Consider the following 20,297-nt stretch of genomic DNA (forward strand, 5'->3'; position numbering starts at 1 on the left):
CTGGAATTATGCAGCATAAAAATCAATCCCTAAAAGAGAAGTTAACATTCCAGTTAAGACTAACCATTCTTATTCAAATAGATAAGTTATTTATGGACTTAACAATAGTGCATGAGACCATAGAACTAGTAGAGAGCTGGGGTTAAATCGATCTCAAGGGAGTTTCAGAATAGTGTGTGTTTACTGTAAGTGTCTGTGGGCAAATTTTTCTGTCAGGGTCATTGATGTGGTTTCACAATAAATCACTTTAAATACAGAGGGGTTTAGCCTTCTCTGGTTAAGCACTGGTAAATAGGTAAAGTTATGCTGTTCATAATACTAATGCAGGCACTAAGCTATTTAATCAGTTTTGATTATCGCTATAGATTGTTCCAGCAGAAGTAGTATGGGAAGTTCACTGTGGATAAATTGGAGTCCTTTTGTCCATCTCCAATTGTTTACCTGTAAAACTATGTAGAATATACTTATAAAACATTGACCTCAAACATTCAAAAATAAAACAGGTTGGAACAGAAATTTATTTTGCGGTATTTTTGAACGAGGTTTGTGGTGTATAGGCTGAAGTCTAGGAAGCTGGAGGCCCAGATCATACTCAAAATTTGGCCTCCTTTTGCATATTGCTGATGAACTGATGTACATTTAAAGTACATTTAATGCATAATGCTGTGACCTGAACTATTTAAATCCCAGTGTAAATGCATAATTTTTGTAGAATGAAAGGAGGCCATATGGCCTAACTGGTATATACCAGTGGTTATTATCCACATGAGCAATTTTCCACCTTTCTTTATCTAACACCATCAACATAATCTTCTTCCTTGTGTCTTTATCTTACTTGTGTTTACATGAATCAATGCTAATTGCCTTAACTTTTGCTCATAATAGCAAGCTCCATATTCTAACTACACTGAGTAAGGAACTTTCTCTCAGACTTCCTATTGGATTCTTTAGTGGCTATCTAATGTTTATGGCTCCTTGTTCTAGCCTTCCATATAGGGTGAAGCACCTTTTCTTCATCTACCCCTTAAAATCATTTCATAATTAAAAGGACTTCAATCAAGTCACTTAGAGAAAAGAGCCCAGTCTGTTCAAACTTACCTGATGGATGTAACTTTTAAGTTCTGTATAATTTTGGTCAGTCTTTCTCTAGTGTCCATATATCCTTGTCATAATACAAAGAACTGTTTGTGGTACTCTTGGTGTGGTTTGACCAAAATCATGTATATTTAACGTAATGTGTTTTTTTTCTCAGTTCTATTCTTCCAGACTTGAATGCTTTTGTGCCTTTGTTATGGCCTTTTTAATCCATGGTGTTACTTTTTGTGATGTTTGCATTTGGACTTCCAGATCTCATTGCTCATCAATCTCATTTATATCTTTTCAAAGGAGTCTGTGATCACCTTAAATATTTTACCAAATTGCACCACCTCATGATTATCTATACAGAAGTTTGTGCACCATTACGCAATTATTCTTCAAACATTTTCTACAAGCTTTCTTCAAGGCCGTCTTCCTATCAATAATACCCCCTTGTCTCACAACCTGGTGTTACCATAATTTTAATGTGAACTTCCTAGAACTGCAATATACAATAACATTTGACACTCGCATCCAGTTTGAAGATGATTAAGTAACCTGGCTTCATCAATGGAACACAAGTTTATGCAATGAGTAGCTACTACATACAAACCAAATTGGTTAAAAGTTTACAACAGGTAAAGGAAAAGGTAGGTGACAATGGAGTGCAAACCAGAATAAAGATTCTCTTCTGGATTGATTAGTTTGTTGACACTTCAAAAAGAGCAATTGCTTGAGACTGCCTTATGGCTGTACTCCAGCTGAACTCAATTACTTCAGGAATAAAGAGGGAAAGAAATTATTGTCAAAAGAAGGGAGAGCAGGAACCAGGACAATTATTAATTAGTATAAATGTTGGTCAGTTTTTGAACTATCAATGATTCAAGTCACATGACTTTCTGTTGGTTTATGCCAATTGTTTTTTTCACTCCTAAATTAAAATCATCCAATATTGGCAACAGTTGGTGTCAATTATTGTATCTCATTCAGAGCAAACAAACTCTGGCAGATTATAGTATGTAAGGGGTGGTCAGCAGAACCATCTACATGTTATGTTATCCTTTGTGCCTAAGTATAAGATACAATTTTCACCGCTCTGCTGCAATTATCCTTGCCTCTAGCACATTGAATCCCATGTCCCTCAGATTGATCAAAGTGTCATGTGTTGTCCTGAGACAGCTTGTCTCTTCTCCAACTGCTCAGTGGCTCTAAGTCCCTGATTGAATATCTACACATTTTCACCTCCCAAAGATTTTCTATTTCTCATCCTACAAAAGCCTATGGAATAATGGTTAGCTCATCCACAAACTTACTCAATTTCACAGTCAACTTTCACAGATCAATTCTAAGTAATCACCAACAGCCTAACCCCCAACCATGTATCTTTCTTCACTATCCCCACTAACCCTTGTTAGTCAAGCCATAACACGCATAGCTTTTATTAGCTACTTTTCACTTTTCGTATTGTTACCAATTTGATAGCTTTTCAAGAGATAATTACACATGCAAAGTTAAATGTCAGCTATTCTTCATGGCACTGAAGACATTGATTTCCCTTTTGCTTACTATCCTATCTCCTGGAGTTCCACTAATTCCACTGCACTGCAGCTGTAAAGTGCTTTTCAGTTTTTGGTGAAGATGGACTCAAATTTTGCCTAGCAACCATATACCCCAGCCATGTCTTCTGACAGCATCTTACTACAGGATAAAGAATGCAATCAAATCACAGAATGGTTACAGCGTGGAAGGAAGTTATTCAGTCCGTTGAGCTTAACCTGCCTTTATGTAAGGGCAATCCAACTGGTCCCATTCTCCATCTCTTATCCTCGGAGATCTGTGAATGCATTTCTTTCAAATATTCATAAAGTTCCCCTTTGAATGCTATAGTTGAATCTAACTTGAGTACTACCTTTGGCAGTGTATTCCAAACCCTTTTTGCTGCTTCATTCCATGTTCCATGGCTCTTGACCCATTGATCAATGGGAATAGTTTGTCTATGTACTCTGATTTTGGCCTTTGTGACTTTAAATAACCTTAATCAGCTCTCCTCTGTTCCACGGACAACAACCCCAGCTTCTTCATAAATTAAAAATCAAAAAAATTTGCTTCACAAAAATCGCTCATCCAGAAATCATTTTAGTAAATCTCTTCCCCACCGTCTCTAAGGCATGTACATCTTTCCTAGAGTGTGGTGCCCAGAAATGGACACAACAATCCAATTTTAGCATTAACTTTCATCTGTCATCTATCCACCCATTCTATGAGAACTGTCTATCTCATTGAAGTCTGTTACTATTCACCTCACAGTTTACAATGCTTCTAAGTATCGTGTCATCTGCAAATTTGGAAATTGTGTCCTATACTCCCAAGTACATTAATGACACATACTAAGAAAAGCAGTGGTCCTACTGCCAATGTAAGCTTCATTTTTGATGACATGTAGGGCTTCAAGCACTTGGAAGCACATATGTATCAGATTAGCTGCATTTCCATCATTGCCCTCTCGGTTGTCAGAAAACTCTATCCAGTTAGTTAAATATGATATCCTTTAACAAATTCAAGCTCTTCCTCTGATCAATCCACACTTGTCTAAGTCTCTTTTAATTCTATATGAGATTGTTGTTTCTCAAACTTTCCCCACCTTATTTTTTTATCAAAGGTGTAATATCTGTAGTTTTCCAGTCATCAGATACCAGGTCCCTGAATCAAGTTTCAAAAATCATTGTTCTAAAGTTATAAGGTATTCCTCTTACAGAATACAGACAATAATTAAAAGGTAAAATATAATAGTTAAGGGAAAAAAATTCCTGTGGAAATTTTCTCAGGATTCTGATAACTGGATATCAAGAATAACTTGTGTATTTCAATTTCACAATTATGAAAATTAATTTTCCCAGCTATTCATTTCTGTCTTCTTTATGTATAGCAACTCGTTACCCCAATGGAACCTATTGTCCACCCTTTATGTTTGAATGCAAGAATCATGTCTGCATCCAGCCATACTGGAAGTGCGATGGAGATAACGACTGTGGAGATGGATCTGATGAAGAGCTCCAACATTGCTGTAAGCTATTTAAGCAAACTTAAAGAAATTATTATCTTTCATTGCATGCAAAAACGTATTTCCACAACATGTGGCAGAGCACTGGACTTCCATTAGTTGGTTTTTCTATAACTGAATTATCAATAGCTCTGGTTTGTTGACAAAGTGACATAGAAGAGTAATTCTACTCTTAAAATCCATGACCTCCTTCAAGAAGGTTGAGATAAAAATCTCAGTATAGACCTTTGTGAAATAAGCTTTTCCAGTATTCAGTGGCCAGTTTAATTCACAAGTGTGATAGCCTCACTCAAGGCCATTAGTGATCTCTTACTAGAATTTCAAATAATTTCTTCCTGGTGCAATTTCTAGAAGTGTAAATTTAGTAAATTGCTGTGCCATGATGTAGGATGCTTTACTCTGTGTCAAACTGTGGCACATCTGAGCAAGGGCTTAATATTTAGAATATAGATGTGATGCCAAACTAATTAAGCTAATGACACCTAATCCCTTCTGTCCGCAGAAGGTCCAACTTTCTAAAATGGAGAATATTTGATGGACAAGGGAAAAAACAGCATGTGGATGGTTAAACAGATGGTTTTAATGTTCCTGATAAAATATCTGAACTGTTTGACCTCATTGAAAAAGAGAGCTGAGACACAGGAAAGGATTTAAGTAGCTGGTTATTAGTGAAGCAAAAAAGCTGGAATTTATCTTTTCCTTCAGAGTGATCCTGGAGAAATGAGTAGTTGTGGAAGATTTCAGGGACCAATTATCAATATTATTAAGCCAACTTCAAGCAGTGAATGACAAACTAGTTGCACACTATACACATTCAGGTCTTTTATTGGATTTTAGGGGCCATGCCAGATGAACAAATAGGATGAGAGAGGTTAAGGGTGTTGCATTGAATTGAGTATGGTTTCCTCTGCAATTTCTAATATTCTGATTAATTTCCAACTGGGAGCTTCTTGGAGGTATTGTGCATAGAAGAGTGAGGGCTTCACATAACAGAAAAGCCAACTCGTAAAGTACCACTTACTGAAGCTTGTTTTCAATTTCATTAGAAAGTCAGAAAACTGCTTACCCTCTCACTACCAAAATGAATCAGGGCTCAGAAACTTTATTCTTTATCTTTAATGGAATCATAGAATCTTGTAGCAGAGGAAAAGGCCTTTGAACTCTTTTTGCCTCCTGCTAGCTTTTAGAAGGAGTAGTTTGCTTAGTTCCATATCCTTTTTGTCTATAACACTTTAAGTTTAGGATCATAGAAACTTGTAGTAAAAGAAGAGGCCATTCTGGCCATCATAGCTCTGCTAATTCTTTTTGATATGTACACCCAAGTTCATTAATAACATATATAAGATTTTAATAACATAGATATGTTTCTGCCTATAATACTTCCAGTTTAGAATCATAGAAATTTACTGCATAGAAGGGTTTAAGAAGAACTGTATCATTGCTGCTATATGAGGGTTCAAGGTCCTGAAATCGGAGCAATAATAAAGCTTTAGTGTTTTCAATAAATGCTTAAACTTTCAAGTTCATTGTTCATTTCCAGTGGACATCCCTTGTGACTCTCCTTTTCGTTTCCGTTGCGATAATAATCGATGCTTATACATACATGAGTTGTGCAATGAAATAGATGACTGTGGAGATGGAAGTGATGAAAAAGAAGAAAACTGTAAGTCTGTGTTCACTGTATTGCATTTCCTTTTCAGTGACCTTTACAAGGTAGCAGTTTATGCAAGCGCATTCAAAACAGTTCATGAAAATTTTATTTTGTAATTAGGTAAGGCACCTACCTCTCATCCTTGCACAACTGAGGAATACAAATGTGGGAATGGAACCTGCATTCCTAACCTCCATGTCTGTGATAATTATGCTCATTGTGAAGACAAATCCGATGAGTTGGGCTGCAGTAAGTATGTGAACACGTAACTTGTATAGATGTACTTTTTAAGTGTAATACACAAAAAAAGAATATATGTGGATATAACATTAAAATATACAGTAAACATTTACATGATGGCATTACGTGTCATTGATTTGGATTTAAATGTATCTTGCGTGATTAAGAAGTTTACAGCTGATAAAATTAGCTCTGAGTTTACTGAGGAAGAACGTTGTAGCTTACAGGTGTGCAAGGAAGTGGCAAATGGAATTCAACAAAGTCCATTTCAAGAGAACAAATATGACAAATTACAGAATGCACAGTAAACGGTAGGCTACTAAGAAGTGTAAAGGTACAAAGGGATCTTGGAGAGCATGTCTGTGGATCCCTGAAGGTGGCAGGGTAGGTTGAAAAGGTGGATAAAGAAGATATTTGGGATATTTGCCTTGATTGGTTCTAGCATAGAGTTGAAGAGCAGGAATTCCATGTTAAAATATTTTTATGTACTAGCTGGTCTAGCTAACAAGAGTTCTGTTCATGGCATTACAGGAAAAATGTGCTAGCTCTAGAGAGGGTGCAGAACAGACTTATAAGGATAATCTCATAGCTAGAGTATTTTAGTTATGAGGAGAGATTGGCCAGCCTGGGGTTGATTCTAGAACAAAGAGGGCTGAACAGAAATTTAATTTGAGGTGTACAAAATTATGAAGTGATTAGACATAAAATCAGCAAAGAATTTTTAGCCTTAGCAGAGAAGCAATAACTATAGGACATAGATTTAAGTAGTTGGTTGAAAGGTTTCTTTGGGGGGGGGGGTGAAGTTGAAGGAAATATGTTTCACCCATAGAGTGCTCAGTTCTGGAACTATCTGCCTGAGAAAGTGTTGGAAGTGGAAATCCTAATTACATTTAAAAAGTAGCTGGTTTAGCACTTAAACCACTAACCTGCAAAGCAATGAATTGAGCTGGAAATAAGGTTGGCCCAAAAAGCATTTTTTTAGGCTTGCAGAGATGATGGGCTGAAAATTTCTGAGATACTATGATTCTTTGGTAAAACTTGGCCAAGCTGCATGTAACATTAGCTTACACATGCCACATAAATAAAGATGGCAGATAATTGCATTCAAGGTAGTAACTGAATGACTAGGTCCTATGATGTTGTAATCAGCAAATACTAAGCTAAAGGTGTAACCTGAACCTCAACTGCTTGGAGGTGTTAAAAGGTATGCATTGTTAACGAGAAATATTTGACACTCGGGTACATAAAATCTCTAAAACAGCCAGGATACCCTTAAGTGTCTGTGATTTATCCATTTTCTACAAGCCTTTATTTTCTCTTTTTAATGATGCAATGATAAATAACTTATGGACTGAGCAGGTAAGACTCTTTAGTTACAAATGAAAGCAAGGGGAGGAAATTGGAAAGTGTTATTGGAAAGTGAGGCCATATGTGTAGAACTTAAAAACAAGAAGGGGAGGGTCACTCTAGTGGGGCTATATTATAGACTCCTCAATAGTCAGCGGGAACTTGAGAAGCAGGTGTGTAGAGAAATTGCTCATAGTTGTAAGAATAATAGGCTTGTATTAGTGGGAGCTTTTAATTTCCCCAGTATTGACTGGACTACCCAGAGTGTTAAGGGCCTGTATGGGGTAGAATTTTTGAAATGTGCCCAGGAAAGTTTCCTGAGTCAGCATGTAGAGGATCCTACTTGGGAGGGTGCAATACTGGACCTCCTTTTAGGGAACAAGGTAGGGCAACTAATGGAAGTGGCAGTCAGGGAGCACTTTGGCTCTAGTGACCATAATTCTGCTAGTTTTAAGATAGTTATTGGAAAGAACAGGACAGGTCCACAGGTTTGGGTTGTAAACTGGAGCAGGGCTAATTTTGGGGGAATTAGGCAGGATCTAGCAGAGGTCAATTGGGTGAGCCTGTTTGAAGGGAAAGGAACAAATAGCAAGTGGGAGGCTTTTAAGATCCTGGGGATGAAAGGGTTAATGTGTGAGGAGCATTTGATGACTCTGGGCCTGTACTCACTAGAGTTTAGAAGGATGAGGGGGAATCTCATTGAAATCTACCGAATATTGGATAGAGTGGATGTGAAGAGGATATTTCCAGTAGTGGGAGAGTCTAGGCCCAAAGGGCACAGCCTTAGAATAGAAGGACATCCCTTTAGAATAGAAGTGAGAAGGAATTTCTTTAGCCAGAGGGTGATGAATCTGTGGAATTCATTGCCATGGGTGGTTGTGGAGGCCAAGTCATTGGGTATATTTAAAGCGGAGGTTGATAGGTTCTTGATTAGTAAGGCTGGCAAAGGTTATGAGGAGAAGGCAGGAGAATGGGGTTGAGAGGGAAAAATAAATCAGCCATGGTCGAATGATGGAGCAGACTCGATGGGCTGAATGGCCTAATTCTGCTCCTATGTCTTATGGTCAAAGAGTGTAATAGTCCAGGAGCAGCATGCTCCTGTTAGGGTGAAGGTTAAACCTGGCAAGTTTAGGAAATCTTGGTTGATGAGGGATGTGGAGGCTCTGGTCAAGAAAAAGAAGGAAGCATACATTGGGTTTAGGAGGTCAGGGACGAGCGAATCCTTTGATGACTATAAAAAGATTAAGAATACCGTTAGGAGGGAAATCAAGAGGGCAAAGAGAGCATATGAGATGGGTCTGACATGTAAGTTTAAGGAAAATCCCAAGAGGTTCTATAGCTATATTAAGAGTTAAAAGGTGGCTAGGGAGAGAGTAGGTTCCCTTAGAGATCAGCAGGGCCACCTATGTCTCGAGCTGCAGGAGACGGGTGAGATTTTAAAACAATATTTCTCCTCAGTGCTTACTGAGGAGAAAATCATGCTTGCTCATGGGATAAGGGAAACTAGTGGAGATATTTTGGAAGAAATTTATATTACCAGGGAGGAGGTATTTGCAGCCTTGCAGCATATTCAGGTGGACAAATCCCAAGGGCCTGACCAAGTGCACCCTCAAACTTTTTGGGAGGCTAGAGAAGAAATAGCGGAAGCCCTTGCGGAGATATTTGCTTCATCATTGAAGGTAGCTATTGTTGTTCCATTAGAGGGTGGAAAGGACAAGCCAGGGATCTACAAGCCAGTCAGCCTGACATCAGTAGTGGGGAAATTACTGGAGGGAATTCTGAGGGACAGGATCTACCAGCATTTGGAAAGACTAAAGTCTGATTAGGAGGAGTCAGCATGGCTTTGTGCATAGAAAGTCGTACTTGATGAACCTTTTAGAGTTTTTTGAAGAGGCAACCAGAAAGACAGATAGGGGTAGGGCAGTGGATGTTGTCCACTTGGACTTTAGCAAGGCCCCGCATGATAGGCTGATCTGGAAGGTTAGGTGCCATGGAATCCAAATAGAGCTAGTTGGGTGGATTCAAAATTGGCTAGGAAGTAGGAAGCAGAGGGTGGTGGTTGAAGGTTGTTTCTCAGAATGGAGGCCAGTGACTAGTTGTGTGCCACAGGGGTCGGTGTTGGGACTGTTGTTATTCATTATTTGTATAAATGATTTGGATGCAAATGCACAAGGCTTGATCAATAAGTTTGCAGATGACACAAAATTAGGAGGTGTTTTTGATAGTGAAGAAGGTTATCGTAGATCACAGGCGGATCTTAATCAGTTAGGGAAGTGGGCCGAGGAGTGGCAAGTGGATTTCAATAATGGATAAGTGTGAGGTGATGCATTATGGAAAGTCAAACCAGCATAGGACTTGGACAAGGCATAGTAGGACACTAGGGAGTGTAATGGAACAGAGGGACCTAGGAGTACAAGTGTAGAGTTTGTTGAAAGCAACGTCGCAGGTAGACAGAGTGGTGAAAAAGGCATTTGGCACGCTGACCTTCATCAGTCATAGCAGTGAGTATAGGAGTTGGGACATTATGTTGTAGTTGTATAAGTCATTGGTGAGGCCGCACTTGGAGTACTGTGTATAGTTTTGGTCATCCTGTTATAGGAAAGAGGTGTTTAAACTGGAAAGAGTGCAGAAATGATTTACGAGGATGTTGTCAGGACTAGAGGGTCTGAGTTATAGGGAGAGGTTGGCCAGGCTACATCTTTATTCCTTAGAACGTAGGGGAATGAGGGGTGAGCTTATAGAAATGTTTAAAATTATGAGAGGCATAGATAAGGTGGACAGTAACAGTCTTTTCCCCAGGCTAGGGGAGTCCAAAACTAGGGGGCATAGATTTAGGGTGAGAGCTGAAAGATTTAAAAGGGACCTGAGGGGCAACTTCTTGATGCAGAAGTTGGTGAGTATATGGAATTAGCTGCTGGAGCAAGTTGTTGAAGCAGTTACAATAGTGTCATTTAAGAAGGGCTTGGATATGTGCATGGAGGGGTGGGGCTTGGAGGGATATGGGGTGAATGCAGGAGATTGGGACTAGCTGAGTGGGCACCATGGTCGGCATGGACTCATTGGGCCGAAGGGCCTGTATCTGTGCTGTATTGCTCTATGACTATGTGAAGGTACTTTACAAGTGATGTTAATTTACATATGAAAGAACATCTTCAAATATAGCTTGGGGCCTTAAATTCTTGGGTTGAGGAAACATGATATTCTAAACAATTATGCTGTTAATATTAGTGATGTTGATTCACAGTAGCATCATATTTTAACCTCTTTGGACAGGTGATTAGTCAGTATACACCATCAGCATTTGCCAAGACAAACCTATGTTTTATTAAGATATAAATTATAATAAGAAATAATACCAGACCAAATTTTGGTAAACTCAGCATAAAAACTTCATGTAACTTTTAGCTGGCCTGGGAGATAGTGTCCAGACAGTTTATAAAAGTCTCTGGAACAAGTCAGTTATTTCAACCATAAGGGATTACTGCAGCAATTCCTCAGGCATGTCTCATGGACCTGACCTACAGCTGCTTCTTCAATAACCTTTCTTTCTTGATAAGTCAGAAGAGTGGATACCCATTGATAATTGTGAAATGTTCAATTCTATTTGAAATGAAGCAGCCCTTGTCTACATGCAGCATGTCCTTGATAATGTTCAGATATGGGTTAATAAGTGGCAACATTTATGCCACACAAGTGCCAGCGGCAACTACTTGCTGTAAAACAAAAAAGGGTCAAGCAACCTATTCTTAACCATCAATGGCATACCATCACTAGACCCTCATTGTTAATATCCTGGAGTTCAACACTGATCAGAAAGTGCTGGTCAAAGGCTGAGTATGCTGCAGTAAGTAACTTACCATCTGATACCTATACTCTCTTCAGCATCTACAAGGCATGTTTGGAATTTGCTGAATACTTTCCACTTGCCTGGATGAGTTCAGCTCCAGCAACAATCAAAAATATTGACAACATCCAAGACTAGGTACCCACTTGATTAGCATATCGCCCACTCCGCTAAGCATTTACTCCATCCATCAGCAGTACACTGGAGCTATTAGTATGCACCATCCGTAAAAACATATTTATTGTCTAGGGTTCTCCAGTGGTATCTCCCAAACCCAAGACCTCTTGGACAAGGGTGTCGGAACAAGTATGTGTCGAACACTATCCTGACTTGGAAATATATCACCATTCCTTCATTGTTGATGAACCTTTCTTGGAATTCCCCGACCAAGAAATAAAAGGCGGTGGTACAATAAATAAGTTAATTACTTCCTTCTCAAGAGCAATTAAATATGGCCAATAAATGCACCGTTACCAATGATGGCCAGATCTCATAAGCAAACAAAACTAAAACCATATATAAAAATGAGCAGAGACTGTTTAATATTTTGGGAATGTGGGTACTTCTACCTTCTGTAAAAGATTAAAAATAAATGATTGGCTGGAGTGTGCAGACATGTACACAAAATAATCTGATGATACTGCTGTGATACATTATAAGAATCTATAGACTTCTTGTCTTAAGACAAACTATTTCAAACAATTAGTGATTAGCACTACGCTCTCAGCTATGTGTGTTGTGTAAAATGAAACCCACTTATTCTGCTTAGTTAGTGACAGATGAGGCTCACTTGATTTTAGCCATGAGGGTTCAGGATTAGAGTAATAACAGCATCTTGTTGGACTTTCCACTAATGTTATAGGCTAATATATTCAAGTAAGTTATAATAAAAGATAATTTTTTAAAATAAATGTCAAATAAAAGTTTCTTGCTGTTTTCTTAGACCGTAATACGGAACGATCTTGTGCAGAAAAGCTCTGTGAACAGAATTGTACAGATCTAATGGGTGGAGGTTTCATCTGCTTTTGTAGACCTGGATACAAAGCAAATGAGGCTGATGCAAATGCCTGTGATGGTAAATCCATATATGTTTGACCATTTTATTGGTAAATTTGAAGAGGTAACTGGGATAGATTGACTGATTTAAGGAAGATAGGTACTTGCCGGTTCAAAGACATGCCAAACTGTTTATGTTTTGAAAATTAACGAACTGTACCTAATCTTATATTTCCCACACCTCTGCTCTCACCCTACTCCTGAAGAGGGTAAGGATAGAGCTCCTCTGGTCCTTGCCTTTCACCACATAAACCTTTGTATTCAATGGATCATCCTGTGATTTTTGCCAGCTTCAACAAGATTGCACCACCAGAAATATTTTCCCATACCTCCCCCTTTCAGTATCCCAAAGGAACTATTCCATTTGTGACCCCCTGATCCACTTTTCTGTTCCAACTAACCACTCCCCTTCTCACAGCACTTTCCCATGCAAATGCAGTGGATGTAACACTTGTCATTTTACTTCTTCCCATCCCACCATCCAGGGACCCAAACAGTCCTTCCAAATGAAGCAGCAATTCACTTGCTTTTCTTCCGATTATTGCGTTTGCTGTTCGCAATGTGGTCTCCTAAACATTGGAGAAACCAAATGCAATTGATCACTTCTAGGAGCACCTACATTTAGTATGCAGGGACAACTTGGAGCTCCTTGTTCCCGAACACTTTAATTCAAGCCCAATATAAACTTGAGAAACAGGACCTCATCATCTGTCTTGAGATGTTGCAGTCCTCCACACTCAATATCGAATTCTACAGTTTAAGCTAACTCACTTTCTCTATCCTTGTCAGAATTGTCCATTTCAATTATAAGTCATCCATATTGGTTCAGTTTTTCACTCTCCATTAGCCCAGCCCAATTGGCTGGGCATGTCCTTCAACCCTGCACTTTACAACTTTTATGCTCCTTTGTTTGTATTCTCAACTCCCTAACTGCTCTCACTTCATAGCTTTAGTTCACTTATCTCTCTTTTTCTCTCTCTTTCTCTCTCTCCCACCCCCATTATTACCATCATTAACCCATTGACTGAATGACCTCTCCAACTTGTTCTCATGGCAACCATGGCTTCACCTGATCAGAGGTAACCGCTTTGTACTATCTGTCCTTCCCTACTTTCTCTACAACTCAACACTAACTTGTTTTCTTTCTCTCTTTCAGTTCTGGCAGTGTATTTGACCTGAAACTCTGTTTCTCTTTTCACAGATGCTACCTGACCTTCTCAATGTTTCCAGCATTTTCTTTTTTAATATTATAAACCATAACTCTCTTCATTTTAATTTTCTGTTGTACATTATTAATCATTACAATTAACTCTGGTAAAATGATGTCAAAAACATTATTCAGTACAGTTTGAGGCATAGTTATTGCTGTTTCTTCCCCAACTTCATGGGAGCAACAACAACCTGCTTTTATATAACATCTTTCATGTATAAAACCATCCAAGATCATTTACAGAAACAGAAAATTGAGCAAAAAATTGAGCTTGTTTGGAGTGATGACTGAAAGCTTGGTCAGTAGCTCATTTTAAGGAGGGCTAGATAGCAATGGAAAAGTGTGCATTCATAAATAAGAAATCGAAGCAGGAGTAGGCCATTTCCCCCTTCCTGCCTGTTCCATCATTCAATAAGATCATGACTGTTCTTTTACCATCACACCACTTATACTATTCCATATCCCTTGATTCAAAAATCTATTGATCTGTGTCTTGAATATGCTCAATAGTTGAACACGCCCAGTTACATTGGGTAGAGAATTCCAAAAGTTAACAACTATCTAGGAGAAGAACTTCCATCTCTTAGTTCTGAATGCAGACCCCTTATTTTGAGGTGATACCCGATTCTAGACATCCTAACCAAATGAAACATCATTGCTGAATCTACCTTGTCAAGCTCCCCTAATACTTTTGTATGTTACCAGGGACCGAAGCATGAATATTAGTAATGGCTCAAAGTGTGTGTAAAGATCTGGCAAGTTGAGGGAAGAAGAGGGTGGACTAGGGACCAAAGTTGTTGGAGTGCATATAATTCTTAATAGTATACATAGAACAATACAGCACAGGAACAGGCCCTTCAGCCCACCATGTCTGTGATGAACACGATGCCAAATTAAACTAAATCCCTTCTGCCTGCACATGATCTATATCCCTCCGTTCCCTGCACAGTCATGTGTCTGTCTAACAGCCTCTTAAACCCCTCTATCATATCTGCCTCCACGCCCACCCCTGGCAGGACATTCCAGGCACCCACTGCTCTCTGTGTAAAAAAAAACTTGCCCCACACATCTCCTTTGAACTTTCCCCCTCTCACCTTAAATGCACGTCCTGTAGTATTTGACATTTCAACCTCTGGGGAAAAGATTCTGACTGTCTACTCTTATCTATGCCTCTCATAATTTTATAAACTTCTATCAGGTCTCCCCTCAGCCTCCACCGCTCCAGAGAGAACAGCCCAAGTTTGTCCAACCTCTCCTTATAGTTCATACCCTCTGTCTATACCTCTCGCTGCCCCAGTGAAGCAGCCGGCACAACCAAAGACCCCCCCACCCAGGCCACCCCCACCCCACGGCGACAAGACCACTGAATGGCTCCCCCACATGATGAGACGGACCCCCGACCCCACAATCCACCCCGCCCAACCCCGCACCTCATTGTCTACCTGTACCGCATCTTCCCGCAGCCACGACACCCCACCCCGCATTCCGTTATTGTTTCTACCCTGTACCACCCCAATGCACCATACAATGAATTGATCCGCAAGAATGGCAAGCAAGACAAGCCCCCCCACTGCACCCCGGCACAAGCGACAACAACAAACCAACACCAATTTTCTTGTAAAAATTGTGTATGATTTTATGTTTAATTTCTGTTTTTCTTGTGAATGTTGTGTCTCTGATGCTATGTGCCTGTGATGTTGTTGCAAGTAACTTTTTCATTGCACCTGTGCACACATGGATGTGTCTGACAATAAACTCGACTCTGGGGAAAAGATACCAGCTGTATCTCTGCCTCTCATAATCTTATAAGTTTCTATCAGGTTTCCCCTCAGCCTCCGCCGCTCCAGAGAAAACAACCCAAGTTTGTCCAACCTGTCCTTATAGCTCATACCCTCTAACGCAGGCAGCATCCTGGTGAATCTCTTCTGATATTGGTTCATCACCGTCACCTGCACCATGGCACAGCAAAAAACCCGTCCCGCACACCGACTGTACAGGTCAATTCACCACACAGTGCAGTTACATTGAGGTAGTGCAGAGTACATTGAGGAGGTACAGGCAAAGACAATAATACAGAGTAAAGTGCCACAGCCACAGAGAAAGTGCAGCACAACAAGGTGCAAGGTCACAACAAGGCAGACAGCGAGGCCACAGAGTCCACCCCACCGCACAAGGGAACTGCCCAACAGTCCCCCCACAGTGGGACAGAAGCTGCCCCCAAGCCCGGTGGCACGTGCCCCCAGGCCCCCGCACCCCCCACCCGACGGGAGAGGAGAGAAGAGAGAATGACCCGGGCAGGCGGGGCCCCCGACCATGCCAACCGCCCCATCAAGACAGCAGGAGGCAAAGACAGAGTCCACAGAGGGGAGGCTGGTTTCCGCGATGTGCTGGGCTGTGTCCACAATTCTCCACAGTCTCCTGCGGTCCCAGGCAGAGCAGTTGCCATACCAAGCCTTGATGCATCCGGATAGGATGCACCCTCTCCAAAGCCCCCCACACCCTTCCTGTAACAGATCTCTTTGTAACCTTAGATAATCCTCTTCGCTGTCCACAGTACCACCAAACTAACTAACCACACCAGCAACGGTCTCATGCAAAGTGTCAATATAGACGACAAACAACAGTGGGCCCAGCCCCGGTCCCTGTGGCACACCACTGCCCACAACCCTCCACTCCTATGGAGAAGATAATTGCATAAGTAAGCAGAGGTAAAGCTCTGGAAGGAATTAACACAAGAATTAGGATGCTAAATGTGATATTTTGAAGAAGCATCCTTCCCCCTTTCCCCTTTCTCCTACCATCCCTTAAGAACTAGTGCATCACGTTACATTTGACAGTGACTTCCAATTCCTTGGTCATTATATGACAGGACCAATTTTGAAATGCCAATCAGGGATTTGAACTTTATGTTCTTTTTATAGATCTGGAATGCCTCAATTTTAAAAACTGTCATCCTTATTTTCAAATCCTTCCATAGCTGCCTCCTCCTCCACCCCTACACACCTCCGAGATTTCTGAATTCCTGCAATCTTTACATCTTCCTCAGTTCCTGTTTTCTTCCCATCACTGATGGATATTTCTTCTGCCTCTTAAGTCTTAAATTCTGGAATTCCCTTTTAATCTTCCTTCCTAATTTAAGACACTTCACAACAAACTGTTGGTCACTAGTCCTAATGTAACTCAGTATTACATCTTGTGGCATAATTGATTTTGTGGAGTTTCTTGCTATTGTCTGCTGTTAAGTGTTATATGAACGCAATCTCTTGTTAACATTCACATTTTGAATATTTTGGATGCCCTATTAGTAAATAGGTAATGAAATCCAGCAAAGAGTGAACAGTTCACTCCTCTAGATTATTAAGACAGTCTTACAAATGTAAGTTTTCACTGAAGGACTGCTGATTGAGAACAGGTTTTATTCATGCAGTAAGTAGGAGAACAGAGGTGTAAGTTATGAACATCTTTTTGGAGGTTTGTTACACAGGTCACTTCAAAGTGAGTCTAAAGAATTTTTTACTTCATTTTGTTTCTTGTTGTTCAGATGTCAATGAGTGTGAAATTTTTGGCACCTGTCCTCACATTTGTAAAAACAGCAAAGGAAGCTATGAATGTTTCTGTGCTGAGGGATTTCAACCTGTTATTGGGGAGCATGAGACTCAGTGTGCTGCAACAGGTAAATGCAATCTTTCACTGTCCTTTTTATATCAATTACTGTATTAATTAGAACGGCCTTACCTTTGACACACAATATAGTGAAGTTGCATTATTTGCAAGTGGGCTCTGAACCGACTGCAGATATTTAGGGCAAGTAATAACAAAGGTGAAGTTTCTTTTTAGTGATTAAGTTTTAATGACTGCTGACTGAAAATCTGACTGTCACTGAAAATTAACTATTACAAGTATGGGATATCATTCCTTCTGGCTGTAAATTATATTCAAAGTTTTAAAATGTTTAATTTTATTTTCTTAACCATGTCATTTGGCATTAAATTCATACTTTTTATTTCACCATTCTCCTTATTCTATATACTGCTCATTTCACAATCTTCAACTCTCATTGTTTAATCTGTTAAACACTTAAATCCAAAATTTATAATTTGCTGTGGTTTCCATTTCTCACATTCAACAAAAGTGTTGTGAGGTTCAGGAACAAATTTAACTAATGGCATCACTCTTGGATGTCTGTTACATTACAACCTTGGGTAATTGCTAATAATTACTTTGTGCACTCAGACATTCAGCTGAATTATCTCAGAGATTCCTACTTACATGGTGTTTGCCATGTATTATGATTGAAGGAAAACAACCATTAAATCATTGACTCCTCATGTAGGTCTAAATTTTCATATTAATTACAATAGTGATTCAACAAAGTTTAAAAAGTCCTTCGGAAACTGAGGATTTAGGATTGAAGTGCAGAAGATCAATATAGAAAAGACTAGATTTTGAAACAGGAAACAATGATTTAGTTATACCAAGAAGCCTAGAAACATGAAGACTGTGGAAATAACAAATGTCTGTGAGAGTTAAGGGGCCTATTTTGCTATCTATTTTATCTCTCCATAAATGGGTAGCATTATAATGGGCTGCACAATTAAATGGAATTAGGCTTCACTGCATTTCTATATAACTCTGTCTCATTCCAATTTCATAAGATTCCTAGGGACATAAAGTGCAGAAACAGACCATTCAACTCAACCAGTCCATGCTGCATTTATGCTGTACAGGAACTCTTTCTGTCTTACCTTAGCGAAACCTATTATCATATTCTTCTATTCTCTTGTCCTTCATGTGATTGTCCAGACATGGATGTATCTATACTATTCACTTTAACCTTGCATAGCAAATTCTATGTTCTCACCACCTTTTTGTGAGAGAAATTACTTCTAAACTTTCTGTTGGATTTCTTGATAACTGTCTTACTTGATGAACTAATTATGGTCATCCCTACCATTCTCTCTGAATCAATTCCATCAGTTTTAAAGACCTCTATTAATTCAACCCTCAAACAACTTTCCCATGAGAAAAGAGGTGCGGGATGCTCATTTCCAGATAAATCTACAGTGCACATTGGAACCTCCCAGCCAAAGCACAATTAAGCCTAAATTCAGTGTTAAAAATTGGTGTGAGCTTTCTGGCTAACAACAGCATTGAACTCCAAGCAGGGAAGTTCATATCCAGACATGCCATAGCAATTTCAATTGCAGCTCTGAGGGATCGAATTTTGTTCTGTTTTGTTTCATATTGATTTATTTTATCCTACTGCACTTAGATTTGTGCCAGTTTCTCTTAAAAATTATTTTCCCAGAGCTCTTTTTTACTGGCAACAATGGAGTTTCCAATGACAATCCTTCATTCTAAATGAAAGGAGAGAAAGATGAATGGAAGTATTAGGGTAGTCAGCCAGACCAAGGGGAGTTTTTGCCCTTGTATCTATTTGGCACACCAAATACTGATAAAATGTTCATGCTGGTGATATGATGATAGAATTGTTATTAATTTCATCTATTTAATTTTAGGGGATCCTCCTATCTTGCTATTGCCAGACAATGTACGAATTCGGCGGTACAGTACCACATTTGAACAATACACTGACTACATTGATCATGAAGAGAACATCAAAGCCATTGACTATATCTGGGATACAGAAGATCCGGATCTCAGTATGTAAACAGCAATAAAATTGGGTCCTAATGTGGTAGAGAATACACCTACTTTGGCTGATAGTTTGCAATGATTAAAAATCTGTGGATGTTAGTTTTTGGTATCCACAAAATTTCCTGCATCTTTTCCTTAGGAAAGCTAAGAGGATTTTAACTCCTGCGAGAAATAGATCTTGCGGTGGTTTGGGGAAGGGGATGTGATTAAACCTACTAAAACTATTGATTAGTTGGATACTTGGTTTCCCCTGGATGATCCATTTTCCTCCCACATCCCACAGGCGTGCCGGTCAGTGGGTTAATTGGCTGCTATAAATTGCCCCTAGTGTGTAGGTGAGTGGTAGAATCTAGGGGGAGTTGATGGCAATGCGGTGGGAATGAAGAATGGGATTAATGTGGGACTGGTGTAAAGGGGTGGTTGATGGTCAGTGGACTGTGGGGCCTGTTTCCATGCTGTATCACTCCATAACTCTCTATGCCATGCAAAGTTACTAACCTACATACATGTCCAATAACTTGAATGCATCAAATGGTTATTATGAAACCCCCATGTGAGAGGTTGGTTGGTAATTTAAATAATGAAATCATACATTAAGATTGGCTTTAACTAGATTTCCTGGGCTCTTGGAGGGAGTCGATGTGCTGTCACTGTTACTGCACAATAATTACTGCTTCACAGGTGCCCTCCTGACTGATTTTATGAAGAGTGTTCTTTACAGGAATGTGTTGATACTTAACAAATTTTGAGGAAAGATTTGTGAAGATAGATGCTGACCTTGTTTTTCAATATTTACATACTTTGGATCAGCCTATTTGTCCATTGCAGTTTGCAGGTCTTGACCATGACTTGAAAATGGCTAGTGTTCACATAATAATACTATGTGACCCAGCGGTACAGGTTGGAAACTTCTGGAGTCTCAGGTGCAGCAACAGGCTGCTGTTGACCCATTTCAACTAGATGTGAGAGAGGGGCTCAAAGAGGTACCACTCCCAGAAGGCCTTGCTTTCTTCACAGGATACAGATCAAGAGGCCCTCAATGTATTGGAGCAGCATGGCTTTGGGAGACCGGCTGTTATGCAATCTCCTTGCATTGAATCTCCCTCCTGAATCTGGTGGTAGCAATGAGAGAGAGAGATTCAATGTGGTTGAA

General features: G+C 39.7%; 1 protein-coding gene across 2 annotated transcripts in view; it reads left to right on the forward strand.

Annotated features, from left to right (window-relative positions):
• lrp2a (low density lipoprotein receptor-related protein 2a) overlaps positions 1-20,297 on the forward strand; it is a 178,774-nt gene that overhangs the window by 124,533 nt on the left and 33,944 nt on the right. For both annotated transcript variants that reach the window (XM_052027503.1, XM_052027511.1), the window contains exons 55-60: positions 4,004-4,141; positions 5,679-5,801; positions 5,910-6,038; positions 12,164-12,295; positions 17,028-17,159; positions 19,006-19,149. In XM_052027503.1, the coding sequence (XP_051883463.1) occupies positions 4,004-4,141; positions 5,679-5,801; positions 5,910-6,038; positions 12,164-12,295; positions 17,028-17,159; positions 19,006-19,149 (798 nt within the window). The remainder of the gene's footprint in view (positions 1-4,003; positions 4,142-5,678; positions 5,802-5,909; positions 6,039-12,163; positions 12,296-17,027; positions 17,160-19,005; positions 19,150-20,297) is intronic.

Source organism: Pristis pectinata, chromosome 1 (genome assembly GCF_009764475.1).
Source record: "Pristis pectinata isolate sPriPec2 chromosome 1, sPriPec2.1.pri, whole genome shotgun sequence".
NCBI classification, from domain to species: domain Eukaryota; kingdom Metazoa; phylum Chordata; class Chondrichthyes; order Rhinopristiformes; family Pristidae; genus Pristis; species Pristis pectinata.